The 26,765-nt window shown below is 40.4% G+C and overlaps 5 protein-coding genes and 2 long non-coding RNA genes across 14 annotated transcripts; 5 read left to right on the forward strand and 2 right to left on the reverse strand.

The window, feature by feature from the left end:
* The first annotated feature begins 62 nt into the window (after positions 1 to 62).
* On the forward strand, positions 63 to 6,746 carry LOC124205171. Of its 2 annotated transcripts, none has more exons than XR_006879225.1 (5): positions 63 to 291; positions 1,161 to 1,329; positions 4,932 to 5,037; positions 5,095 to 5,220; positions 5,307 to 6,746. It is a non-coding gene; the product is annotated as an uncharacterized LOC124205171 (long non-coding RNA). The 2 variants fall into 2 exon arrangements; XR_006879226.1 differs by having other exon boundaries at positions 5,993 to 6,746.
* A 1,633-nt stretch (positions 6,747 to 8,379) lies between these two features.
* Positions 8,380 to 11,345, forward strand: LOC124205173 (calcium/calmodulin-regulated receptor-like kinase 1). Of its 6 annotated transcripts, none has more exons than XM_046602542.1 (4): positions 8,380 to 8,495; positions 8,728 to 8,804; positions 9,131 to 9,544; positions 9,615 to 11,345. In XM_046602542.1, exons 3-4 carry the CDS (start codon positions 9,154 to 9,156, stop codon positions 11,003 to 11,005), a joined length of 1,782 nt encoding a protein of 593 aa, XP_046458498.1. In that variant the 5' UTR covers positions 8,380 to 8,495; positions 8,728 to 8,804; positions 9,131 to 9,153; the 3' UTR covers positions 11,006 to 11,345. The 6 variants fall into 6 exon arrangements, with proteins under 6 accessions (XP_046458498.1, XP_046458495.1, XP_046458496.1 ...); XM_046602539.1 differs by having other exon boundaries at positions 8,383 to 8,495; positions 9,131 to 9,550; XM_046602540.1 differs by having other exon boundaries at positions 8,388 to 8,491; positions 9,131 to 9,550.
* Positions 11,346 to 11,726: 381 nt separating this feature from the next.
* On the reverse strand, positions 11,727 to 12,564 carry LOC124205174 (histone H3). The gene has a single exon (XM_046602546.1). It carries the CDS (start codon positions 12,522 to 12,524, stop codon positions 12,114 to 12,116), a length of 411 nt encoding a protein of 136 aa, XP_046458502.1. The 5' UTR covers positions 12,525 to 12,564; the 3' UTR covers positions 11,727 to 12,113.
* Positions 12,565 to 12,650: 86 nt separating this feature from the next.
* LOC124205177 (histone H4) lies at positions 12,651 to 13,141 on the forward strand. The gene has a single exon (XM_046602549.1). It carries the CDS (start codon positions 12,815 to 12,817, stop codon positions 13,124 to 13,126), a length of 312 nt encoding a protein of 103 aa, XP_046458505.1. The 5' UTR covers positions 12,651 to 12,814; the 3' UTR covers positions 13,127 to 13,141.
* Positions 13,142 to 13,996: 855 nt separating this feature from the next.
* LOC124205176 (histone H2B.3) lies at positions 13,997 to 14,428 on the reverse strand. The gene has a single exon (XM_046602548.1). The coding sequence runs from the start codon at positions 14,408 to 14,410 to the stop codon at positions 14,039 to 14,041; it is 372 nt and encodes a 123-aa protein (XP_046458504.1). The 5' UTR covers positions 14,411 to 14,428; the 3' UTR covers positions 13,997 to 14,038.
* Positions 14,429 to 14,744: 316 nt separating this feature from the next.
* On the forward strand, positions 14,745 to 15,125 carry LOC124205368 (histone H2A). The gene has a single exon (XM_046602764.1). It carries the CDS (start codon positions 14,745 to 14,747, stop codon positions 15,123 to 15,125), a length of 381 nt encoding a protein of 126 aa, XP_046458720.1.
* Positions 15,124 to 22,317, forward strand: LOC124205180. 2 transcript variants are annotated; one of them, XR_006879228.1, is made up of 11 exons: positions 15,125 to 15,626; positions 15,708 to 15,819; positions 16,442 to 17,559; positions 17,629 to 17,793; positions 17,887 to 18,141; positions 18,856 to 18,965; positions 19,070 to 19,230; positions 19,300 to 19,948; positions 20,689 to 21,042; positions 21,134 to 21,214; positions 21,279 to 22,317. It is a non-coding gene; the product is annotated as an uncharacterized LOC124205180 (long non-coding RNA). The 2 variants fall into 2 exon arrangements; XR_006879227.1 differs by having other exon boundaries at positions 15,124 to 15,626; positions 17,629 to 18,141.
* Positions 22,318 to 26,765: the final 4,448 nt, after the last annotated feature.

Below are 26,765 nucleotides of genomic sequence, written 5' to 3' on the forward strand. Positions count from 1 at the left end.
TTTTTTTTTTATTTTTTAAATAAAAGGTCAGTTTTTATTTTTGTGTCGGCTGCTAGTGGCTACAGTTGGTTCTGTTGTTCTAACGTGAACATTTTCTCTGGTTTTTCGCTGCCTATTTTCATTATAAGATGCCAACTTTTTCACAACTGATAACGCTGAATGCAGCAGTTGAGAGATTGCGAAAGATTGAATTCATTTCTAAACAACTGAAAACCTCTGAGGTACTAACGTTCATTATCAGCTAGAGTCCTTCCAAGAATCCGAGATGAAAAAATTCGTCGAAATATGAAGGTATTAAGATATTGTTTTGTTTATAATTCGTGCAACTACTTTCATATTGTGTTAATACGGAAGTTTGGAATGGTTTTGCGAATCGTTTATCTCATTCGGAGAAGTTGTTACTGTAGAGGCAATTGCGAGTTGGTAACGCTACACTTCGAATCGTTTATTCGTTTAGCAACCTCCCATTAAAACAGCCTTAAAGTTATGACATAATTGTTTTAGGTACTTGCGAGATAACTTGAATGTTGATTAATTGGCTAAGAGAAACATTATCTTTTTTGTCACACGTAGTTTGCAATCGTTTATCGATTGTTAAAATTCACTGGAAGCTCTGAACGCAAGAAGGATAAAACGCGCGTTTACATCACGTGTTTTAAAGCTGTTGGTTATCCAGGTTGCGGTTGCCATTGTTTCCTATAGGAGTAATGAAAAAAAAAATTGTTTCACTTTTTCAAACAAGCCTCAGCAAACAAATAAGAACAATTCTAATTTCAGATTCAACGTTTTGATCTCAACCTAGAGAAAAGTTTGCGTTCGCGCGTTTTATACTCTTTCCTGCGTTCAGTGCTGCATTCAACCATTTTATTTTGAAACCTCGGCCCCGCTTTTTTTCGATGACTATTAGACTGCAAAATTTGTCGTCCAGCTGGAACGCCAGTATTCTCAGTGGGAACAGCGGAAAGAACATTAATCGTATTTGGCTGTTGCAGCGTCGAGTCTTTTCGGATGGACGAAATTTCATTAAATTTTTTCAATCTGAAATGTATCAATTTCTACTAATATTCTTGCGTGTTTTTTGCGAAATTAAAAGAAGTATATTTAATTTTTAAAAATATATTGTACCAAATAACAAAACTGGATTACCTTTTCTCTCATAGAATTTGCAGATGTTTTGGTGACACTTTGCGGCTTGCGTTCCCGATGCCATTGATTATTCTACGCCGTTCTCCAAATACGCTAGCAGCCTATTGGCGGAGATATCTTCCAGATGGTTCGACACATCCGCGTTTAGACATGCAAATACTTGGCTGCTATTCAAATAATACGGTATTTATGCTTACCCTTTACCAATTTAAAATCGTTTTGAGTTGGTCAGCGCGTTCATTGAAGTGCCACTGGGTCAACTGTTGAAAGAGTGAACTCGGAGAAGAAGCTCTTTGACCTGCGTTCACTATTTTCCACAAGTTTATTTTTTTTTTAATATCGTGATTCGTGATGACTTTGCTGCAATGGTAAAAAGAGCGTCAACGCTTTTGCCATCATCATACTTTTCTCAAAGTTGAGATCGAGCACATTTTCAGCGGTTAGTTTGCCTTTGAATTTAAGCAAAGTTCTTCGACTTCGGTAATTCAATCGGTTCTTTCTCTCATGAGTAATACGGGAGGGCAGACAATTATAATTAATAGGTTCTTTTTAGCATATCCGTGTTCGTGTCAAAATGGTGACTTGCGTCAGTTGCGCCCTGCGACAAATTTAAATTGATTCACATCATAAAAACATTTTTATTTCCAGTTGAAACAAACGAACAATGTTTAAAAATTAGGCAGATCCTTGTTTTTGGCTGACTTTCATCGTCCAATAGAAAATGCTGCGAACTAACAAGATCATGGCGACGAGAAACAATCCGACGTAACCGGCGTACATGACTCCTTTCGAAGTTTGCTCCACGTAGATAGCTCCGTACGCTACACCGGCAGCCAGGGCAATAAACATGGTGCTCAAAATCAGGAAAACGATGGCCCATTTCCTAGCGAGTTTGGGTCCACCGATGGACGTCATGTTCTTGCAATGAAAATGAGGGCACCGCACCAATACGCCAGCCGGATCTGCTGGCTGGTCAGTCCGGAATGGGTTGGAACAATAGGCGCAGGTGAAGAGCGTACTGGGGATGGCGTTGTGGGCCTTTAAAGTAACGAGATGAGTGGTCCTCTTGCAGCTGGATCGTGGGCAGACAATCTTAAGAGCCGATTCCCTGCAGATGATCAGACAGTTGCATGGACAGCGGACGTATTTCTTTCCGGCCGGAGCGGGTCGTATGGGTATGCCTTCGTGGCACTTTGAGCACTGGAAAACACTTTGATCGTTCGTGTCGAAAATGTTGATTTCGCTTCCGCACACTGTGCAGCTGATCAAGGGGAAATTCACAGTTGACACAATGGACGATAGACTGACGTATTTGGTACTTCCATAATCGCGAACAAGTTTACTCGGCTCGGAATGCATTTGTAGTTTTTGGTAAATCACAAAGTATGAAGCAAATATCATCTGTTGTTCGATTCGAGTATTTCACTTGTTTGCTCAACGACTGACACTTGGTAATTGGTGAAAAACTAAGAAGCTGTTGCATATATAGGTGATTCAATATGACCAGGCGAAAAGCATTTCTCCTCCTATGAGTCATTAAAGAGCCACTTGATTGTTTTCCTAGTATTCGGATTGTAGTACGATCTCCTGCTGGTCTCCATTCGCTAATCGAATGGACCGGACAAGTAATCCTTGTTGCTTGACCTTCGTCCTTAGCTGGAAATGAATTTGTTAACGGGGGTGGGGATTCCTATTTGATTTGATTTCTTGGAGGTGAATTATAGTCATAATGGCATTCCAAGTCTATTTATAAATTTTGAAAACCTTGCAGTTTATTCTTGCAGATTCACGTTAATGACAAATGTGTCACTGTTTTAAAGTCGCTTGACTTTATTACGATTTTCCGTGACTCATAACCTTCAAATGCTTCATCAATATTAAAACTAGTAGCTCTTGTTATAAGTTCCCATCAATTATATCGGTTTTGGCTGTGCCTAACCAGGTTAAATTAACGGGAGCTTCAATATTTTTCAAAAGGATAAAGTAGCTGAATGCTTTAATATTGAAACTCATGGGCTGTACGGATTTTGTAGTCATTTAAACACCCTGTTATTATTATCGACTTATCCAAGAGTACCAAGACAACATTGACTTCTTTGATTGCATCGTAACGAATTGCGTGATAGCATGCAATATCATACAGTGGGAGTTCTCGTGAGAATTTGAAGTATAAACTACCAAGCTCGAATAAAGGTCAAGCACATCGTTTACCTTATTAATTATACTGCAGTCGAGTATTTTATTTTGTAAAACGCTTTAATTTGAATGATTGTGACACAAAAAAAGATATTAAGTAGACCCTTGTATTAAGCTAACTTTCATGGTCCAATAGAAAAGACTTCGAACGAATGACAAAAAAGCAATTAGAAACATTCCAACGTAGATCACGTAAATCCCTCCTTTGGTAGATTCTTCCGTGAAAGTCGTGGTGCAAATGAGGCCGACAGCAGCACCTGTGAAGACGAGGCTCATAATCAAGAAAATGATGGCCCATTTTCGGCCGAATTTCGGGCTGCCAATGGACGAGACTTTCTTGCAATCGTGATCGGGACATCGGGCGTACGTGCATCCGCTTAGAGCACTTTTGGGCAGGTTAAACAGAAATTGATTGGAACAGTAGGCGCATGTAAAGATGGGAAGAGAATTGGGTGTCTGGAAGGATTGCTTTGGAGCCAAGTTGATGATCCTTCGGCATCCAGGTCTAGGGCAGGCGATCTTGGAGGCCGATTCGTGGCATATCAACAGGCATTTGCAAGGGCATCGCACGTACTTTTTGCCGGCCGGTGCCCGGACCATCGACGTGGCTTCGTTGCACTGATTGCACCTGACCAGACTCTGGTGCCTTTGCTTGGAAATGTCGAAAAGAGTTTGACAGGCCGCACAGCGGATGAGCTGGAAACCGCCAGTCGATTGCTCAGCTCCGATGCTTTTCCACGGGCTAGCGGCCTCGGCAACTGTTGCTCCGTAATTTTGCGTAATAGAAGTTCCAGTTTCCATCTGCGCCGACGCCTCTCCTGTTCCATCTTCGAGAATTGCAAGTAGTTTCCGTTGCTCTTTGTCCATTTTCGGGATGTCGAGGAAGAGATTTAGCGAAAGAAACTGCTGAATAGGTGAGCTGGCGGGTTGCTTACACAACTGTCTCTGCAGAAAGAATTAGGGTTTACAAGTGAAGCTGTATACTTATATAGGACTGGTCAAACAAGGGGGTGAGTCTTATCTTGTTTCCCATTGGTTCCTGAAACGGAATCGATGGGGTTTTGTAATCCGTCCTTGTAACCTTCTTAAAGCCTCTTTGCTCATATTGACCAAGGTTGTTAATTTAACGGGAACCGTTAATCGTTTAGCCAATTGGGGTTGGATATGGTCAAAGTGTTTATCTTGGCACTTGTGTTTTTTCTGAAGAAAGCTAAAGATGGGGGAGTGGTCCACTGGGAGTGCTGCTGATTGGAGTAAACTCAGCCTTTTGTTGTATAGTGTGGTGATCTAGTTCTTTCTAAGTTTAATTGATTTTCAGAAAGAAGTTTTTAAAGAAGTTCTTTTGCGGTTAATAATAGAAAATGACGTAATTCAAAAGCAACATGGAGATTTTTTTCAACCGTTATTTTTATTTTGTAAGTAACAAATTCCAGTTTGAAGATTCGCGTCACGGAGAAAGAGTTCCAGTTACCTATTGTTTTGTTTTTTCACGTAAAAAGCGAGTTAAGATCAATAAAAAAAGGACACTATGTTTGGGTTTGGCAAAACAAAATATTATCTATTACAATACATTTTTTTTTAAATTCCAGATTACAATCGTCCCCTCGCCGCAAAATCTGTCAGTTTTATTCATCACATTTTGTTCTTCTGCTGCGAACGTAACGCGGTCGCTTATTAGAACAAAATGCATACAAGGTAAATGATTGTATCTACAAATTGCTTAGATTGAGTTATCGCATTCGAATTTGATAGTGAACCTGTTTTAAGAAGTTGGAGTGCGCCCATAAAAGCCGCAAAAAAGAGCTGCAAAACTTCGTGACTCGATAAAGGACGACAATCGCCACCTCAGAATATCGATGATCATTCACGATCTTGATGGTACGTAACGTTCCTTTCCTCAATCTAACATTCTGAAATATGAGATAGAAATAGGATTTTTAAAAATCGGCACGATATGCTTACAGATTTACCCAACAAGCGGATGATATTACATGTCTGTGGATCCTTTGAAAGAAATGACTCCCTTTAAGGATATTGACAGTTTGATATAATTTCAACATTCTATTGTGGAATTATGTATTTTTTCAGACGGAGAAAAATGATGCATTGTTATCAGTATTCAATTAAGTGCAAGGTTTTTTAAATATTTCATAAAGTTTTAAGAAATTTGAAAGTAGCGACGCCAGCGTCTTATTAAATTAGCTCAAATTTTGTAACTGGTCCAAAAGGGGAATTTGATATTTGTTCAATCGCCAGCAACAGCAGTCTCAGCTCAATTTATGACTGTGAGAAAGGAATATCGAAAATTTGTATATTATAACTTCTTGCTAATCAAGAAAAAATTAATCGCAGCCATGTTTTTTTTTACTTACAACAGTAATAGTCTCGGAGGAAATATCCCTGTAAATTAAAGCATAAGCCTCAACTACTGTGGCTCTGTGAGTTATAAAGATTCGTTAATTAAGTAATATTCGCTTTAAAAAAATCATAGTAGATTCTAACTAACTTCATCGTGACTTTTCCGGTAAAACTTGCTGGCGGAGTCCATTTAAATGACTGCTCAGTTTTAGTAGTAGCGTCCTTATGAGTTACAGCGTTCTAAAAAGATGTTCAAGAAGAAATTCGTTAATGTTCTACAAATTCTCGATAGATTTTCATTTCAATAACAAACCGCAGTTCCCTTCGGGCAGTCCAGTGTTTTCCCCGTATTGGTTCCTTGTGCAACATCGAATGTGCCAAGAGCAGTCTTACTATTTCCGGATCGAGCTTGAACCAGGAAACCTTTGAAAGTGGCCGCAGTCGTGGATTTCAAAGTCACTGTAGAAACAAAATGGCCAAAAACATTTACAATTCAAATTCTTCGTCCGTCATGTCTAAGGTATTATATAATATAAAATATATATATATTTTTTTTCTTAATTTTGGTCTAATTGCCTGTTATGGGAGAGCCAACACTGGCTGTCGCGCTGCTGACTGTTAAAGTAAACGGGGAGTTTGGCTGAGCGAAGAAAAAAGGCACGTGAAGCGGCTTCATGGATCCGCAGGAAGCTGCAGGGGCTCCATTGGGAAGAGCCGTTACTTGAGTTGCAACAAGGGCGCTCAGAAATACGAGGTAAGAGTTTAACATTCTATAATATGAATAGGATAAATTAGATTAACTACATTATTCCTTCTAGGTAGATTTTAAAACATTTCAATTCAAATACCTGTTGGTTGTTAGTAGTGACCGCAGTGACTGGCGAATTGGAACTGAGAGCAAAGCTGGAGCTAGGCGTTGTTTTATTAGCTCACCATAAGATTATGTAACTTATTAATGTCAGGAAACGGTGTGTAAAGGGATGGTCAAAGTGAGAGGCAGGCGCCAATGGGGGCATGCTAAATATTGAGTACGGAATTTAGTCAAGTTACTAATGTCTCATTTGTTTTTTTCCCCAAAAATTAATTCTAGAGTACGAAGTGGAACAAAAATAATGATAATTGGGGGCACCGTTTGACGTAGCAAAATTGGGTTCAATCCAAAAGCCAAGATGTTGATGGATCCAAGAAAGAAAAAGTCTCATCGTATTAGCATAACCTGAACAAACCGCGGAACGAACGACTTTTTTTAGTAGACTTTTTTTTTGAATGGCTTTTCATCCGCAGTTTTCAAACTAGCGCCAGCTAGTCAGGTGTTAGGCAACACACCTATAGCGTTTGAATGTGAATCAAACCGGTAGAACGAGAGTAGAACTACATCAAGATAGATAGCGTTTATTTCTGGGGCAGTAACCTGTCAGGAATTACGTACAAGGAAATCAAAACTACGGCAGAATAAAAGTACTGTATACGTATATACTATATATTTTTTAATGAATAGCATTAGGTAGGAAAAATTTAATTCCGTATCCGCATACATCTGTAAATTAGCGATTTCACTTTTGCTACTGATCCAATGCAAATGAAATTAGATCGATAGACCAGCATGATTGTCGCTTTATCTTATGTAGTTCATATCCTTTTTTTTCAGTTTAATCGGGGTCATTATTTTCCGATGGCGTTCTACTAACACACTTTCTTGGCTCATAGTCGTCATTTTATTATGCACCGCACATACCGTTCGTTTGCATACCCAAATTTAACGGCATTGAAATTCATGAGTAATTTCACGTTTGTCAACTCACAGCGCGATCTGTCCACTCAAACTGGTGATTTGGAAAGCGTCCTGTAATGGTAGGTGGTTAATTCCATTTCAGGAATCTTTCAAAGGAACAGCTAGGTCTCTCTTTGTAACACAAACTGGAAATTCTTTGTACTACTTTGTCTAACGCAGCGAGAAATTCATCCGATTCTTAATCATTTTAAGGATACTTAATCGTATAATATAATACTTTTTAGTTTTTAAATCCTTGGTAGAATCGACTCAGCCGGCGGTAGATGTAAAGCGTGGTGATTGTTAATACAACGACATGCTACCAATATCTTTTCTGTTTCTCGTCTCTCGATAAGCCTTGAAATGGTAGTCTTCAACTTCACAAGACAATCTAATCAAAATCCAATACACAATAATCCAAGGGATTATAAAGAACAATGGCCTTTCAAGCTTAGTGTAAATTAAATGCTCCGTGGATCTCAAATCTGTGCTTCTTGTATTCAACGAAATTGAAATCACATTCGAAGATGGCTTGTTATAAAAGTAATGGGACTTTTAAGGAATTAACATATGTTTTTTTGTTCGTATATGATATTCTATCGATATCCAGGCTTCTTTTGCTGATTTTCCCTTTGACTTTAGTTTACGCAATTGACTGCTTAGTGCTGACGGATAAAGTCTTGCACAATCTAGCGTTTTTAAATTTATTTTGTCGAGCTTCAAATTTAAAATAATATATGGATAGCATAGCTAATAATATTAATAAATAATATTAATCTTATGCAGGCCATTGTTTTTACATTTATAATTTAAAAATAGCAAAATGAAAACACATTTTATACTGTAAATTACTTAATTAAAATGGAAGATGGCTCTGCAGTCGATTTGTTTAATTAGCTCTGTGGAAATTCTGCATAATATCAATTTCGTTACAGATCATTCGAGTCAACTTCAGTAGGAATAGGCTCGTTTTGTTGGCGTGGTGGTTCGTGGACGTGCTGGCTGCTGGCAGTTACTACCGTAGGTAAATTGTGGAAGGGCGAACCTCTTTTGCTTATTTGATCTTTTATTTTTGGACAATGAGCTGAGTTAAATTGTTATGTGTGAGTAACTCTAGCTGCATGAATACTCTGAGAATAACTTTCACATTTTCTGTAAATCATGAAACCAATCTTCCACCTGTTATATCACTTTCAACCACATACATTATTGAACATTTGAAGAGTGAATTATATTAATTGCTATACTTTATGCAGGGAGTATAAGTATACTTGTTGCATCGACTGTTTGCAGAAATACAATATTATTGTGCATATCAGCTAGCTGTTACGTGGTGAGTACACCACTTTTATTTTATTTCTGTGTTGACTGTCAACATATAATTTTGTTTAGATTTTGTTTCCTCATTTTGTGTTGCTTCACTTGCTTATGCGTGGATGCTTGTTAGTTATAACTTGGAAATTGCTGAAATAGTGTAGACCTACATCACCTTCGTTGTCATTATTTCAAAACAAACTTTCTCATTTTATCTATGCAGCAAGCACTAAAAGCTATAGACATATTTTCTGAATTGGTTAACATTACTTGTATGTTGAAAATTGATATAACTTCAATTATAATATTCATAATAACTATAAATTCTTCCATTCTCTATTGCAGTTTGCTTGTATTAAAATTCTACAATGGGTCCACCAGGTCCGTTACGAAGCGATGGGTGCCCTGATATGCGATACAGCTGCAACCGTTCTTGGGCCTCTAGTTCGGGTTCTAGTGTTCCTCTTTCCACTGGTGGTTTCTATTCATCTACCGGTCGAAGCAGCATTGGTGGTAGTTCTGCAAGTCCCGCTTATTCTAGTTCATCGAGTGCACCTCGTCAATCTTCCTTGCAACTAAGAGCTGTGGCAGAGAACGCTCCTGCCAGACTAAGAGCAGATGGACTGCCAGACATGCGTTATGCGGCTAACAAAAGTTATGTCGCCGAACGAAACATGGAAATTCCTCTCACTACAACTTCGCGTCGTAATTCAACGGCTGCTTCAGCATCCAAAACAACAAGCCAAACAAGTACTTCAGGTACTGGTAAACATTTATTGTTTGTTTGTTCTGTTGCCAATATTTCATAACATTAATTTTTGTTTTTTAGAACGCGAATATGTTCCATCGAGATATTCGGCCACATCATCAACAATCACAAGCTATTCAAATATCTATGCATCACCTATTTATGTGCCAGTTCCCGTTTCACTGCCTTCACAAATCAATCAACCGGAGCAAGTGGAACGTTTGGATTCACAAGAAAGAGTTTCTCAGCTGGAAGATCGATTGCGGATGCTGGAACTTCAGAAGAAGATTCAGGAATTGGAGATCAGTTTGCAGGAAGCCAAATCCAAACAGGCTGTTCCTCCCAGTGGAATTAAGAGCCAGCAGGTAGTCATCGACAAATCGATATCTGCAGCTATTTCCACTGGAGCAAGAAGCCGAACTAGTGTTCCTGCAAAGAATCTTTCTACCTCATCTTCTATCTCTTCTAAAATTCTGAATGAAATTGATCTTCTGCAAGTCCGATTAAGCGAAGTAATCGCCCCAACCGGGGCTGTTGTTGTCAGCCGTCGTCGCATTGAAAAGATAACCGACAACTATCAGGAGCTTATTGGGCGTGGAGGATTCGGTCAAGTCTACAAAGGAACTTGGCATAGACGTCAAGTAGCCGTCAAAGAAATCCGCTCTCCTTGGCGTTGCAGCACAGTCGTCGAGACTCGATCGTTCGCCAAGATGATTCAACGAGAGGTTGAAGCACTTTCAGCTGTCCAGCACCGCAATATTATTGGACTGCTCGGTCTTTGCACGGATAACGAATCGAGTGATGGTGAAGCATCGATTAGAGTCTCGCTCATCTTTGAATTTGCCAACGGAGGAACTCTTTTCGACTGTCTTTTCGGTGTCCAAGCAAATAACAACAAATTCAAATTAGACGTGAATCAAATGATGCTGATCGCTCGCCATCTCACCGAGGCTCTCCATCTACTGCATTCCACCCAGCAGGAGCCTGGCGGTTCAGTTATGGTCCACCGTGACGTGAAATCCGCCAATGTTTTATTGCAACGGGATGACGAAGGAAGAGTCGTGCGAGCTGTTTTGGCCGATTTTGGTTTGGCACGTTTTCATTCGGATCTCAACGAAAGTGGCTCCGGCGTTGGCCTAGCTGCCAGTTCCATGACAGCTGTGGTAGGTACTCACGGTTATGTCGATCCTTTGTATGCGGAGTCGAGCCAAGTGTCGCCCAGTCAAGATGTGTACGCTTACGGTGTCGTCCTTTACGAGATGCTCTGGAAGGAAAAACCTGAAACTGTGCTGGCCCGTCGAGTTCGTCAAAGCACGTTGGAGAATTGTGTTCTTAAAGCCAAATCCGTCGACCCAGAGGACAGATTCGGGTCTGCTCGTATCCAATTGTTGGCTTCGGTAGGTAGGCAATGCGTTGGCATGGAAAACAGACCCACCGCCAAAGACATTCGTAAAATGCTCAATGTTGAATAATTCGTTGCTTCAAATATGTTCCGAAAAAATCACCCCCATTCAAACTAAGACTGTTGTATTTCCTTCCTTTTTATTCGTTGTCTGAAAATCCGGAATCCTATCTGGTTACAGCTAAACACTGTTTCAGAATGGTGTATTTAATTACATGAAAAAGTTAAGCATGGAAGTTTTGTTATACTGCCTTGTCTTGGAAATATCAAAAATGTTCGAATGTGTTATCCCTTGCAAATGTTCGTGAATTTATCAGTGTTCATTTGGGCATATGTTTCTTAACCAAGTTTATATTTGTTCTTCCAATTCACAAAGTCGTTGAAGTGAAAATACAGAAAATTTGGAAGAACATCATTATTTTCAAATGAGTAAATGGCAAAATACATCAACAAGAGTTCTCGGACGGTCAGCAATCAGTATCTTAGATCTGGCAACAGCTGTCAAATACAGTTGAAAACGAGTGTGAATTTTTAATCAAGTGAAAACAATGATGGACACAAGATTCGTGAAGATTATGAGAGCTGGTAACAGTTAAGAAAAAACTGTGACAAACAAACAAAAGGTGTTTACAATTTACAGTGCTACTCTACGATCGACTAGATGGGGAATCCTGGTGCTGTGGAAAACAAACGGTTCCAAGTTCCATGGCTGCTAGAAGAATAAAAGGTAGTTAAAAGTCAAACTAAAAGCCGCTTAACGACAAGTGATTTCCAAACAAGTTGTAGTAATACTTTTTCTCCTTCTCATTACCTCATCTTTTGCTGCGAGACCTACATGTTTGTTTCTGAGTAATTATTGAAATAAGTACCTTGGAATTGATGAACCCAACACTAGTTGTCCAAAACATGTTACTGCTGGGTTATTTCTTAAAAGCCTTTAGACTAAATAATGAAAAGAAAAAAAACAAGCTTATCCCTTTGTAGAAAAGCTTAATGTAAATTACAAATTTTCCATAAGGTTGTTTAGTTTATGAGGTAAAAAAGGGCTTAGAATTACATAACAGTTCCAAACTAGTTAAGTCAAATTCAAGAAAATATTTAGTTGGTAGATGTCTTTTCTATAAAATGATGGTGGCCCTGAAAAGGGCCGATTGGTAAGTCAAGGAGAATTAGGTCGCTTAGGCACGTTCACCACGGATACGACGAGCGAGCTGGATGTCTTTTGGCATGATGGTGACTCGCTTGGCGTGGATGGCGCACAAGTTGGTGTCTTCGAAAAGACCCACCAAGTAAGCCTCGCTGGCCTCCTGCAGGGCCATGACGGCCGAGCTCTGGAAACGCAAGTCGGTCTTGAAATCCTGGGCGATTTCTCTGACCAAGCGCTGGAATGGCAACTTGCGGATCAGAAGCTCGGTCGACTTTTGGTAGCGACGGATCTCACGAAGGGCGACGGTGCCGGGACGATAACGATGGGGTTTCTTGACTCCTCCAGTGGCCGGGGCACTCTTGCGAGCGGCTTTGGTGGCCAACTGTTTGCGGGGCGCCTTGCCACCGGTGGATTTGCGAGCGGTCTGCTTGGTACGAGCCATTTCGAGCGACTGAAATTTCAGATGTCCTAACTAGTGAAAAGTGCTTGGTATATGTGGGGAACCTACGGACGTTGCGGAGCTAAGCGAGTTCACTGGCTAGGGATTGGGTAGTTTAAAAATGGGAGGGAAAAGAAAAATTTATAACGGAAATCCTTTTTGTTGACAAGTGACGGCTGGAGCTGAGTTCCACCAATAGGAGTTCAGCTTGAGGATCCGGTAGGGTATATATTGGGACTATAGTGAGTTTAACATCATTCGATATTTTTTAAATTTCTGAAACTCATTCGAAAATGACTGGTCGCGGCAAAGGAGGAAAAGGACTCGGCAAGGGAGGCGCCAAACGTCATCGCAAAGTTTTGCGTGACAACATCCAGGGAATCACCAAGCCGGCCATCCGTCGTCTTGCCCGTCGTGGTGGTGTCAAGCGAATCTCTGGTCTCATCTACGAGGAGACCCGCGGTGTGTTGAAGGTGTTCCTTGAGAACGTGATTCGTGACGCCGTCACCTACACTGAACACGCCAAGAGGAAGACGGTGACGGCCATGGATGTCGTCTACGCATTGAAACGCCAGGGCCGCACTCTGTACGGTTTCGGCGGTTAAATCTTTTCTAGCTATTGATACTCCGATCTTTCAATCCAATCGGCCCTTTTCAGGGCCACCATTTACTTAAAGAAAAAGATTTCTCAACTATATTCTTGTCGACTTTCTATAAGCAAAAAAGAACAAAAACATGATTTCATACAGCCGTTGGAGCAATGCTTTAATATTATTTAAGTGTTGGTGCACCTTAAAAAATATTTTTGGAAATATAAAGTTCTTATGATACGTATTACACGGTGTTAAGCCAAATAACTTAAATCGTAAAATATCCAGAAGCTATTTTTTTCTCAGATTTTCCATACTATAATTTCTTAATATTTCCTCTCTATTCTGCCTTTAATTCTCGTCAATTTCTGGAGTTGCTCTTAGCTACTGAAACATTTTTTCGCAACTGTCGGTGATTCTTATCTTGATTACTATTTGAATTAAATTAAATGGCTGTGCCATTTATAAAAATTGCTTAGATATGTTGATTTTTGAACTCTTTCTTTCAACTTCTACTTTTAATCGAATCGTCTGTCTGATCTGAATCTAAAATATGTAATAACTTCCCATCGTATTTAACAACATTTTTATAATATTTGCTTAGTACGTAAAAAATTTACGTGATTGCTTCGGAGACCAATTTCGTGATCCCCTTTTCTCTGTATTCACTATTCAACATTCAACGCATTGTGTCAAATCTGGCAAACGTGAACTACAGAAGAGCTATTGCCATGTAGAATAGTAAACTGGTGAAAAGAGACTATAAGCTCTAGATACAAAGCAATTCATAACGTTCCGTCTCACAAATTGGGTCGAGTTTAGGATTCGACTAGACAAATGTCAAAAGCAGTTAGATATTTTTCATTTCTTGAAAATTTGGTGGCCCTGAAAAGGGCCGATTGGTTGGAAGGGACCGAGATGAACAATCTACTTGGTGCTGGTGTACTTGGTGACTGCCTTGGTGCCTTCAGACACGGCGTGTTTGGCCAACTCACCGGGCAAGAGCAGACGGACGGCCGTCTGGATTTCCCGGCTAGTGATGGTCGACCGCTTGTTGTAGTGGGCGAGACGGGACGACTCTCCAGCGATGCGCTCGAAAATGTCGTTGACGAAGCTGTTCATGATGGTCATGGCTTTGGAGGAGATGCCAGTGTCGGGGTGGACCTGCTTCAACACTTTGTAGATGTAAATGGCGTAGCTCTCCTTCCTCTTGCGCTTCTTCTTCTTGTCTCCTTTGGCAATGTTCTTCTGGGCCTTGCCGGCCTTCTTCGCAGCTTTTCCGCTTACTTTGGGGGGCATTCTAGGCCTTGAGTAAATCTGAGAAAGTAACGACCGACTCTTCAAATTTCGTCTTTATATTGAAGTTGGCTCCCCCTCACTACTTGATGGTAGCCAAAACTCGCGTCTCCAGAGACTTACGTGTAGCAGCAGATGTTCACTCGGGGGCGGAGCTAGTAACACAATCAGGGGAGACATGAAAGAAAGGCGGGGCAAATAAAAGTTTACCGATTGGCTACCAAAATTGCATTCTGAATCCGACATCAAGCGACTATATAAACGTCGATTTTTCAAATTGTATACATCACTCGTTCCTTGATTGTAGGAACCGCGTTTACTTACTCTACATCTCAACATGTCTGGTCGTGGTAAAGGAGGCAAAGTCAAGGGAAAGTCAAAGACCCGTTCCAGCAGGGCCGGACTTCAATTCCCCGTCGGTCGTATCCACCGAATGCTTCGCAAAGGATCGTACGCTGAGCGCGTCGGTGCCGGAGCGCCCGTCTACTTGGCTGCCGTCATGGAGTACTTGGCCGCTGAGGTCCTCGAGTTGGCCGGTAACGCTGCCCGTGACAACAAGAAGACCCGCATCATCCCTCGTCACTTGCAATTGGCCATCCGCAACGACGAAGAGTTGAACAAACTTCTCTCCGGTGTCACCATCGCTCAGGGTGGTGTTTTGCCCAACATCCAGGCCGTTCTCTTGCCCAAGAAGACCGACAAACCCGCCAAGGCTTAAACTTCCCCCGTCTTTAAACAAACGGCCCTTTTCAGGGCCACCAATTTATTCTAGAAAAAAGGAATTTGCTAAATGCTATATTTCGCACATTATTTCGTTTCTGACTGAGAGAAAAACTCGATTACAAATTTTACATGTTATTGTACAGATTTATAAATATCTTAATCAATGTCTGAATTCAGTATCAGTTTATGATCCACCTTGTTAATTCAGGCAACCTTGCCCACTCCCCCTTAGCTCTAGTTGAAATTCAACATGGTCGCCGTTTGGCTTGTTGTTTATTGGTTGCGGGTGGTGTGACAGCGATTCTGTCGATAATTCTCATTCTCACTGATTCGGATTTTTTTTGTTTATTTTTAATGGAAAATAGCACCAATCACTAGCACGAAGTATCTGGTATTGCATTTTACCACGACACCTTTCGACCAACTTGAAAAAGAACTTGAATGGCTGTAAAGAAGAGTTTACACCAATTGAGAAATGGTTTTCTTCATTCTGAAGGTTGGGATGGATAGATTTTAAAAGATTTAATAGATAACACACCATGTGGATTCTGATTTCATTCTTGATTTAATTTTTCAGATAATTCCTTCAGCTGAATGTTTCATGTGACCTCGTGACTTCTGGTCGCTTGTGACAAAATAATCCAATTCAAGCTGTGTTTTCCAAAATTTTAGGAAATTCTATTTGCGAGGTAGTTATTTGACCAACATTTCATTTTATTTCTACGATATTTAAGGTTGTAGGCCTATAGTATAATTAGATAGAAAACCCTAAAAATGCTTTTCCTGTTGTTTGCTCACTTGCTGGATGGATTTTTTCGGGGTTTGTTCTCATGTCTAAAGACAAATTCTAGCTAACACCCAACTAAAAAGGATAGCCTAATTACTCCTCCCCTGTCTGCTTGTAAAACACGAGTAGGCAATCAGATGCTCCTGGTAGAGAAATTAAAACTTGTTTCTTATATTTGCATAGCCAACCTTATTATGGTCAAGATGTGGTTCCCACACGCATTTAACAATTTGGAAAGCCGAATTCCTTTTTCATTCACTTAATAGTCTAATTTCCGTAATGTACGCTCTGGAGCAAATGTAACCGTGAATGAACTGGAATTTCACTCGGTGAACATTTTGCTATTCTTTTTCTATTTTTAACTGCCTAGTTTTCAACCTATCCTATCATGAGAATTTCACTTGATCGCTAAATGGATAAAAACATGATTCCTTCTTCATTTTGTAAATATTCCATTGATTTCTCGTTTACTGCTCTTGGTACATAGTTCTGTTATGATTCATAACATTTAATTTTTCTTTTAGAACGCCAATATGTTCCATCGGGATATTCGGCCACATCATCAACAATCACAAGCTATTCAAATATCTATGCATCACCTATTTATGTGCCTGATCCCGTTTCACCCCCTTCACAAGTCAATCAACCGGAGCCAGTGGAACGTTTGGATTCAAAAGGAAGAGTTTCTCAGTTGGAAGATCTATAGCGGATGCTGGAACTGCAGAAGAAGATTCAGGAATTGGAGATCAGTTTGCAGGAAGCCAAATCCAAACAGGCTGTTCCTCCCAGTGGAATTAAGAGGCAGCAGGTCGTCATCGACAAATCGACATCTGCAGCTATTTCCACTAGAGCAAGAAGTCGAACTTAGTGTGTTCCTGAAAAGAATCCTTCTATCTCATCGTCTGTCTCTTCTAAAATTCTGAATGAAATTGATCTTCTGCAAGTCCGATTGAGCAATGTGATCGCCTCAACCGGAGCTGTCGTTGTCAACCGTCGTCGCATTGGAAAGATAACCGACAACTATCAGGAGTCGATTGGGCGTGAAGAATTCGGACAAGTCTTCAAAGGAACTTGGCACGGACGTAAAGCAGCCGTCAAAGAAATCCGCTCTCCTTGGCGTTGCAGCACAGTCGTCGAGGCTCGATCGTTCGCCAAGATGATTCAACGAGAGGTTGAAGCCTTTTCAGCTGTCCAGCACCGCAATATTATTGGACTGCTCGGTCTTTGCATGGATAACGGATCGAGTGATGGTGAAACATCGATTAGAGTCTCGCTCATCTTTGAATTCACCAACGGAGGGACTCTTTTCGACCATCTTTTCGGCGACCAAGCAAAAAATAGCAAATTCAAATTAGACGTGAATCAAATGATGCTGATCGCTCGCCATCTCACCGCGAGACTCTCCATCTACTGCATTCCACTCAGCAGAAGCCGGGCGGTTCAGTTATGGTCCACCGTGACGTGAAATCCGCCAATGTTTTACTGCAACGGGATGACGAAGGAAGAGTCGTGCGAGCTGTTTTGGCCGATTTAACGTCTTCATTTGGATCTTAACGAAAGTGGGAGCGGCTCTGGCCTAGCAGCCAGTTTCATGACAGCCGTGGTAGGTACCCACGGCTGTGTCCATCCTTTGTATGCGGAGGTACTGTATATTTTCAACATGTTCCAACTAATGCAGTGTTTATTAATTATTTCTCAATTACCATTGTAGAGTTCAACCTACAGACGGGTTGGCCAGTTTGCACGTCCTTCACTCTTAAAGGTCGCGGGGAATATTACGTTAAACTGTCAATGCGGTGATGTAGAGGTTGGGTGAGGACGACACGTGTTGCATCATTATCAAGCAGATACAAAAGCCGCAAGGCTCAGCCATTTGGTATTCATTTTGATATTGATTGTTGTAGACCCTTCCCCAGCAACGTCAACCTAAAGAAGGGAAGGCAAGTTTCCATTTTCTTCAATTTTGAAGGTCACGGAGATACCATTACGTTAAACGTGTCATGTGGAGTAGAGGTTGGGTGAGAACGGGAAGTGTTCCATCATTATCAAGCAGGTCCAATAGCCGCAAGGCTTAATAGGTTAGGGTGAGAAAAAAATCGTATATAATGTGAGAGAAAAGGCGATCTTAAGTAGTCGAGTGAGCACCTCCGACACGGCAACAACCGTAGCGCACTGTCACCAACTCCCTCCTTCCTCTCATCGTACAACCAATTCGCAATCATGGGTAAATATTCTTCAATGTTTTATATTAAGTTTTTTATAAATGCTACTTTTTGCTATTGGTTAATATGCTAGTTAATATTGAATGTAGACATATCAATAACACAATCGATAACGAAAAATTATGCCCATTAAGCAGCGCTCCCTTCAAATTAGTGACGTCTTGTCTTGTCACAATTTTTTGATTTGTTTTATCTTCATTTATTTATGGTCTTAAGTTAATTATAGTATTTTGTTAGTTAAACATGTACAAGCACAGCAAATTCTTAATCGATATTTCGGGGAAATGCTTCGTTAATTAAAAAAATCGACCAGTATCAGTTCCTATGAATTTGGTTGTAGGTCATATGTAACATAATTACGTAAAAGTGTCATGCATTGGTGGTAGAGGTTTGGTGGGAGCGACACGTGTTGCATCATTATCAAGCAGGTACAATAGCCGCAAGGGTTAAGAGGTGGGTTAGGGTGAAAATTAAGTCGAAGAAAAGGAGAGAGAAAAGGTGTTTTAAAATCAGTTGAGTGAGGATCTCCGACATGGCAACTGCAGTGCACTATTCGTCACCAAATGCATTCTTCATTCTAAAATAATTTCGCAATGAGTAAATATTCTTTAACTTTTTGTGTCGATTTTTGTTGTTTTTTTTTCTTTTCAATTGTAAATATGCCATTTATTGAATATATTTAATATTCAAATTGTTTATTGTCTGTCGTATTAAAGGAGAAAAAAGGCCAAAGAAATCAGTCGAGCGATCATCTCCGACACGGCAATAGCAACTGCAGTGCACTATTTTTGTCATCAATTGATTCTTCATCAGTTCGTAATCATGGGTAAATATTCATTTTTACATTGAGTCATGAAAAATTTCTATGTCATTTCTAGTTGATATGATGAGCTATAATTGAAATTAATTTTTAAATTGTTTATTGTACAGTTAATTATGGCGTTGTGCTGCTGTTGGGTGTTGTACCGTTGATTCCTGAGTCGACCACGAGTATACCGATGTCTCCTGGATACGGTGGCCCCGAGTTACTTCATCAAAGCGCCCGAGTACTACACTGAGGCTCCCAAGTACTACACCATCAAAGCTCCAGAGTATTACACTACAACCTACGCTGCTCCAGGTTACTATACTGATGCTCCCAATTACTATTTTGTTCCCAGCTACTACACCGAGGCTCCAGTTTATTACACCACTAAAGCAATCGAATACTACACCGAAGTGCCAAAGTACTACACTGCGATCTACGCTGCCCCAGCTTACACCACCAAGGGACCGGAGTACTGCACCATATTACGCTGCTCCAGTTCACTACACCGCCCTGAGACGCAACCACATCTGAGGCAGCCAGTATTACTGCACAGCGGCTTCTTCTTAGTACTACATTGAACCGGAATACTACACTGATGCTCCAGTTTACTACACCACAACCTACGTTACACCTAGATGCTACACCGAAGCCCCCAAGTACTGCACCGGCAAGGCCGAATATTACACAACCACGTTTGCTGCCCCAGTCTACTACACCGAGATACTCAAGTATTTCTCTGCTCCAAGCAACTACCGAACAGTGGCTCCTGTTGACTACACCATCTATGCCCCGGGGTTTTACAGTACAACCTACGCTGCCCCCATCTACACCACCAAGGCCCACACAACCAAGGCACCCGAGCTACTACTTAGGCTGCTCCGACCTTCTGCACCGGTATTCCACTGCCCCGAGTTACTACACCACCAAGGCACTTGAATGTTACATCACAACCTACGCTTCTCCAGTTTACTACATAATGGTGAAGCCAGAAATGGAAATAGGTATGGGCCCAACGGGTCTTGCTTTAATCCTCTTGTGTCTCTTCTTCAAGATGAACCGTCTGGAATATTTGTTTGATTTTTTTAAATGTGAAGTAGAGAGGGTAGAGACAATATTTTGATAGAAGAGGAAAACAAGTGCTTTCGACTTATTTTAAAGAAGTTCTACATAACACGTGGGGTTTTGTGTTGAAATTTGTTGGTATAGTTAAATGTGTGCGGGTCATGACTCATGAGTTGCCAAGTTGAAGCTTATTTTCTGCTAGAAATCACTTGAGTAGAATAACCAATGAAGCGTTGTTGACACTTAACTTGCATCTGACCGTGTGGAAGGCCTTTTTAGTTTTTTTTAATGTTACGTCATTTTTATAATCATTCTCATCTAATTTCCCCATGTCAATTGCTAATTCGAAGGTCACTGATTATTACGTAAAAATTTTGCCATGTAGTGGTGTAGAGGTTGGGTAAGAACGGGACGTGTTTGATCATTATCAAGCAGGTAAAATTGCCGCAAGGCTTAAGATGAAAAAGGTTAGGGTGGGAAAAAGTCGTATAAAAGGAGAGAAAAGGCGATAAAGATCATTCTAGTGAGCATCTCCAACACGATAACAGCTGCTTTCTTCCAATTCTCAATCATGGGTAATTCGTTTATTTTACATGGAGTTTTGTATCAATTAGACTTCCTTACATTTGTTCATGTGCCACTTATAGTTGGATATTAATGTTCACATTCAATTGTCTAGTTAACTATCCGTGCTGTTTGGTGCATCGTTGATGGTCGAGTCGTCCACTGGTGTACGGATGACCCCTGAGTGTGGCAGATACCCAACCGCAACGCTACTGTCTTACTACACAACAAACATACGCAAACAGTTCCTACACCCAAAAGGCCGTATATTACACAAGGGCGTATGCTACACCAGTTTACTACACCGAGGAATTCAAGTATTGCTCTTCTCCGAGCAAACACCAAACAGAGGCTCCTGTTAACTACACTACCATCGCCCTCGAGTGTTACACTACAACCTACGCTGCCCCCAACTACTACACTGTAGCTCCGAAGTGCTACACATCAATGCACAACCAATTCGCAATTGGTAAATCTGCTGTTTTACATAATTTGAATTATTCCACATGTTCTCTAATTGTTAATTAATAACTGAAAATGTTTTATTTTATTCATTACAGTTTATTTTGACGTCGCGCTGCTGTTGGTTGTTCTATCGTTGCTAAAGTGTTGACCACTGTACCGAACTCCACCGACTTTGGGTATTAACGACAAGTGATGTATGTCAATAGGTGTAATAGCCGTAAAGTTAAAAATTTGAAACAGGGAGAGAAAAAATCGGATAAAAGAAGAGAGGAAAGGCGATTTATCAATTGAATGAGCATCTCCTACCCGGCAGCAATTGCATTCTTCCAATACTCAATCAAAGGAGTACGACACCACCAAAGCAGCGGAGTACTACACCACCAAGGCAGCGGAGAACTACACCACCAAGGCAGCGGAGAACTACACCACCAAGGCAGCGGAGAACTACACCACCAAGGCAGCGGAGTACTACACCACCAAGGCAGCGGAGAACTACACCACCAAGGCAGCGGAGTACTACACCACCAAGGCAGCGGAGTACTACACCACCAAGGCAGCGGAGTACTACACCACCAAGGCAGCGGAGTACTACACCACCAAGGCAGCGGAGTACTACACCACCAAGGCAGCGGAGTACTACACCACCAAGGCAGCGGAGTACTACACCACCAAGGCAGCGGAGTACTACACCACCAAGGCAGCGGAGTACTACACCACCAAGGCAGCGGAGTACTACACCACCAAGGCAGCGGAGTACTACACCACCAAGGCAGCGGAGTACTACACCACCAAGGCAGCGGAGTACTACACCACCAAGGCAGCGGAGTACTACACCACCAAGGCAGCGGAGTACTACACCACCAAGGCAGCGGAGTACTACACCACCATGTATGCTGCCCTTGCCTTTTAGACCGAGGCTCCCAAGTACTACTCCGTTCCCAGCTACAACACCGAGGCTCCAGCTTTTTACACCACCAAATCGGACAAATATTACACAGAAACGCCCTAGTACTAGTATTTTGTCAACTTTGCGTCAGTTGTCTATTGGTGTTGGATTTCTTCAAGACCGGTATGCTGAATTGTGAATTGTTTGTGTTATATTTTAGAGGTGACTACTGCCTTATTCATACGGACATGTTCTTGTGGTTCGACGATGATATTTCAAGGACTAGTTACGAGACATTTGTAATCTTATAAGTAATGGGAAAGTGGCTGACCTTTGTAAAAATGAAAGACTTTGAAGTTGAGAGAAATATATTGATACAATTTCATAACAAAACTTGGTATAAATTACAAACAATGAACAAAAAACTCATAAAAAGAATTGTGTTATATTGTCCCACCTCCTCCCACAATTCCTCCACATTTTACAGTCACATACAAACATACACATATACATACACTTAAGTTAACCCATTGGCTGCCACGCCTTACAACCCGTAGGTTGCGAAACAGGCGCCTTGCGGCAAATTTTGGGCTTGGCGACTCTCCGACCCCGCGGCTTGTAAACCACGAGACCGAACAGCGCGGCCCGTGCTAAGGAGCTAGGGGAAAACAAAGGCGTGGCAGACAACGGGTTAACTAACACTAACACAAACATATTACCAACAAAAAATGATGATCCACGCTGACATTTTGGAGATACCGGCGACGTTTTAGTGTCCATCTTCTCGACGTTTCCTCTCATTACCTGAATAGAATAAAGAGAAAACAATTCTTATTAAGTGACATGCCAATTAAAGTAACATAATAGTCACATAATACATATAGGTTCATTGTTCTGGTTTTTTTGCTCAAAACTTTAAAGGCGCGCTTTAAATGGCTTAAAATCTACCTAATAATATTGATAACTGTTCACAGAACAAAGCTCACATGCTAGTCTTCAAACAAAAATTCCGGAAGTAGACCGGAAGTAACCACAGCGCCTCAACCATTGAGCTGTCGTCAAATTAAACCACATATTCGTGATCTCCATGAAATTTGGGGTCGATTAGATGTGATTTAAACGAAATCCAAAATTTGGCCAAAATCGAGAATTTTCCTGAACTATAGTTCAGGAAAATTTTCGAAACCGGAAGTACGCGCACGTGAAAAAGATAACATGAACTTTACCACAAATTCGACGAGGATTACGAAAATGTGGTTCTTTTGCTCCTCGAATGAATAGTTTCTGAACTACTGACTGAAATGAGCAAACCGGAAGTAGAAAAAAAGAGCAATTATCGAAAATTTTACAAGTGAGCTTTGTTGCAGGAATAGTAATCGTCAGTTTTCACTAAATATTTCAACAAAATAACTGCCAATAAATATAAAAAGAGATGTTCAAAGTAACTGAAACTGACTGTTTTGACAGCTGCAAATTATCAAAAAGCCATCTAGCGTTAGAAAAAAGAAACGTCCAAGTAAAACTTCGCGCGTAAAAGGGCCTGATTTTGGAAACTGTTACACAGACAGAGACTAACGCAACTAGATTTTTGGTAGATAACCTACGAAAATAAGTCAATTGTTGGGTACCTGGGCATAATCCCGTGGTGAGTGACTGCACAGCGGACGGAAGCGATCATGAAGTGGTCCAGAAACTCCCCAAGTCGCCAGTGAAGTAAAAAAAATTGTGTTTAGAAGCAGTGAAGCTAGATGATAAGCTAGATGAGGATGTTAGAGGATGTCGCGAAGATAAGGATGGACGTTGGTGGAAGTCCCTCTTCCGTCATGGAAAAGGTCAGCATTGGCACAAGAATCTTCGTGCCAGGACCACACGATTCCATAAAGAAACTGCGTGCTCTGTAAAAAAAAGTGTTTTTCATGAATTAAAATATAAAAATGAATAAAGCATATCAATCTTTACCTTTTCTAAGAAGCACACTGAAATGCTCATGATAAAAAAACCGTAAAAATGGAATCCACAGCAGGTTATTCACATCACACTCTTCATGTCTCTGAAACTCTACGTGGAAATGGGACAAGGAAATTCTCTACGTTATTTACAAATTTACACAAATTTACCTATGAGAAATAAAACTATACCTATCCCTCATCTGGGTTGCCTTCTAAACAGAAGTAGAAACAGCCATAACAAAAAACATGCTGTTTCAGGGTACACCACCAAAATTGCGAGATTCAGAAAAGATCTATGTTTTATGAGCAAGAATACCTATGTTATATGAAAATCTGAATGGTAATGGTCTGGTAGCAGTAAGGGGGAAATACCTTATCTCGGCACATTTGTATTCCAATATATGACTGCTTCATACATGAGTTTTAGGCTTTTGACATCATGATGAGCCTAATGGATGGAAAGTGACTGAGCGCCAAGTCAACTTGTTGGAATTACTGACAGTATGCACCTAGAATTTGAAGGAATAAGTTGGTACAGTATAAAAATAAGGAAACTATGTCAATATTAACCTACATAAGTTATGAAGTTCAATTTGGTAAATGAAATCACAGGAATATAGGTATTAATTAGCTACAATTTGTTTCGCTCAATTAGCCTTGTTATCGATGTAACAACAACATGGGCGACACTAGCGACATCTAGTAATGAGTTTTGAATCCTTAGATGATTGCACAGTCACAGCTAAATGTGGTCCAATTATTGGAGTTCTATTGTCGTTTGTCACCGACACCGACAATAGAACCCCAATGTTTTTATTATCCGAAAATAGAACTCCACTACGCGACAATAGAACTCCAATATAATTTGAGCTGTGGCTGTGCAACCAACTTTAGAAACTCATTACTAGATGTCGCTAGTGTCGCCCATGTTGTTGTTACATCGATAACAAGGCTAATTGAGCGAAACAAATTGTAGCTAATTAATACCTATATTCCTGTGATTTCATTTACCAAATTGAACTTCATAACTTATGTAGGTTAATATTGACATAGTTTCCTTATTTTTATACTGTACCAACTTATTCCTTCAAATTCTAGGTGCATACTGTCAGTAATTCCAACAAGTTGACTTGGCGCTCAGTCACTTTCCATCCATTAGGCTCATCATGATGTCAAAAGCCTAAAACTCATGTATGAAGCAGTCATATATTGGAATACAAATGTGCCGAGATAAGGTATTTCCCCCTTACTGCTACCAGACCATTACCATTCAGATTTTCATATAACATAGGTATTCTTGCTCATAAAACATAGATCTTTTCTGAATCTCGCAATTTTGGTGGTGTACCCTGAAACAGCATGTTTTTTGTTATGGCTGTTTCTACTTCTGTTTAGAAGGCAACCCAGATGAGGGATAGGTATAGTTTTATTTCTCATAGGTAAATTTGTGTAAATTTGTAAATAACGTAGAGAATTTCCTTGTCCCATTTCCACGTAGAGTTTCAGAGACATGAAGAGTGTGATGTGAATAACCTGCTGTGGATTCCATTTTTACGGTTTTTTTATCATGAGCATTTCAGTGTGCTTCTTAGAAAAGGTAAAGATTGATATGCTTTATTCATTTTTATATTTTAATTCATGAAAAACACTTTTTTTTACAGAGCACGCAGTTTCTTTATGGAATCGTGTGGTCCTGGCACGAAGATTCTTGTGCCAATGCTGACCTTTTCCATGACGGAAGAGGGACTTCCACCAACGTCCATCCTTATCTTCGCGACATCCTCTAACATCCTCATCTAGCTTATCATCTAGCTTCACTGCTTCTAAACACAATTTTTTTTACTTCACTGGCGACTTGGGGAGTTTCTGGACCACTTCATGATCGCTTCCGTCCGCTGTGCAGTCACTCACCACGGGATTATGCCCAGGTACCCAACAATTGACTTATTTTCGTAGGTTATCTACCAAAAATCTAGTTGCGTTAGTCTCTGTCTGTGTAACAGTTTCCAAAATCAGGCCCTTTTACGCGCGAAGTTTTACTTGGACGTTTCTTTTTTCTAACGCTAGATGGCTTTTTGATAATTTGCAGCTGTCAAAACAGTCAGTTTCAGTTACTTTGAACATCTCTTTTTATATTTATTGGCAGTTATTTTGTTGAAATATTTAGTGAAAACTGACGATTACTATTCCTGCAACAAAGCTCACTTGTAAAATTTTCGATAATTGCTCTTTTTTTCTACTTCCGGTTTGCTCATTTCAGTCAGTAGTTCAGAAACTATTCATTCGAGGAGCAAAAGAACCACATTTTCGTAATCCTCGTCGAATTTGTGGTAAAGTTCATGTTATCTTTTTCACGTGCGCGTACTTCCGGTTTCGAAAATTTTCCTGAACTATAGTTCAGGAAAATTCTCGATTTTGGCCAAATTTTGGATTTCGTTTAAATCACATCTAATCGACCCCAAATTTCATGGAGATCACGAATATGTGGTTTAATTTGACGACAGCTCAATGGTTGAGGCGCTGTGGTTACTTCCGGTCTACTTCCGGAATTTTTGTTTGAAGACTAGCATGTGAGCTTTGTTCTGTGAACAGTTATCAATATTATTAGGTAGATTTTAAGCCATTTAAAGCGCGCCTTTAAAGTTTTGAGCAAAAAAACCAGAACAATGAACCTATATGTATTATGTGACTATTATGTTACTTTAATTGGCATGTCACTTAATAAGAATTGTTTTCTCTTTATTCTATTCAGGTAATGAGAGGAAACGTCGAGAAGATGGACACTAAAACGTCGCCGGTATCTCCAAAATGTCAGCGTGGATCATCATTTTTTGTTGGTAATATGTTTGTGTTAGTGTTAGTTAACCCGTTGTCTGCCACGCCTTTGTTTTC

Source organism: Daphnia pulex, chromosome 10 (genome assembly GCF_021134715.1).
Source record: "Daphnia pulex isolate KAP4 chromosome 10, ASM2113471v1".
Taxonomy (NCBI): domain Eukaryota; kingdom Metazoa; phylum Arthropoda; class Branchiopoda; order Diplostraca; family Daphniidae; genus Daphnia; species Daphnia pulex.

Coding starts and splice junctions, on each gene's coding strand:
- LOC124205173 (XM_046602539.1), top strand. CDS start 9,154: ATGGGTCCACCAGGTCCGTTACGAAGCGATGGGTGCCCTGATATGCGA. Junction 9,551..9,614: donor AACAAGTACTTCAGGTACTG/GTAAACATTTAT, acceptor TTTGTTTTTTAG/AACGCGAATATGTTCCATCG.
- LOC124205174 (XM_046602546.1), bottom strand. CDS start 12,524: ATGGCTCGTACCAAGCAGACCGCTCGCAAATCCACCGGTGGCAAGGCG.
- LOC124205177 (XM_046602549.1), top strand. CDS start 12,815: ATGACTGGTCGCGGCAAAGGAGGAAAAGGACTCGGCAAGGGAGGCGCC.
- LOC124205176 (XM_046602548.1), bottom strand. CDS start 14,410: ATGCCCCCCAAAGTAAGCGGAAAAGCTGCGAAGAAGGCCGGCAAGGCC.
- LOC124205368 (XM_046602764.1), top strand. CDS start 14,745: ATGTCTGGTCGTGGTAAAGGAGGCAAAGTCAAGGGAAAGTCAAAGACC.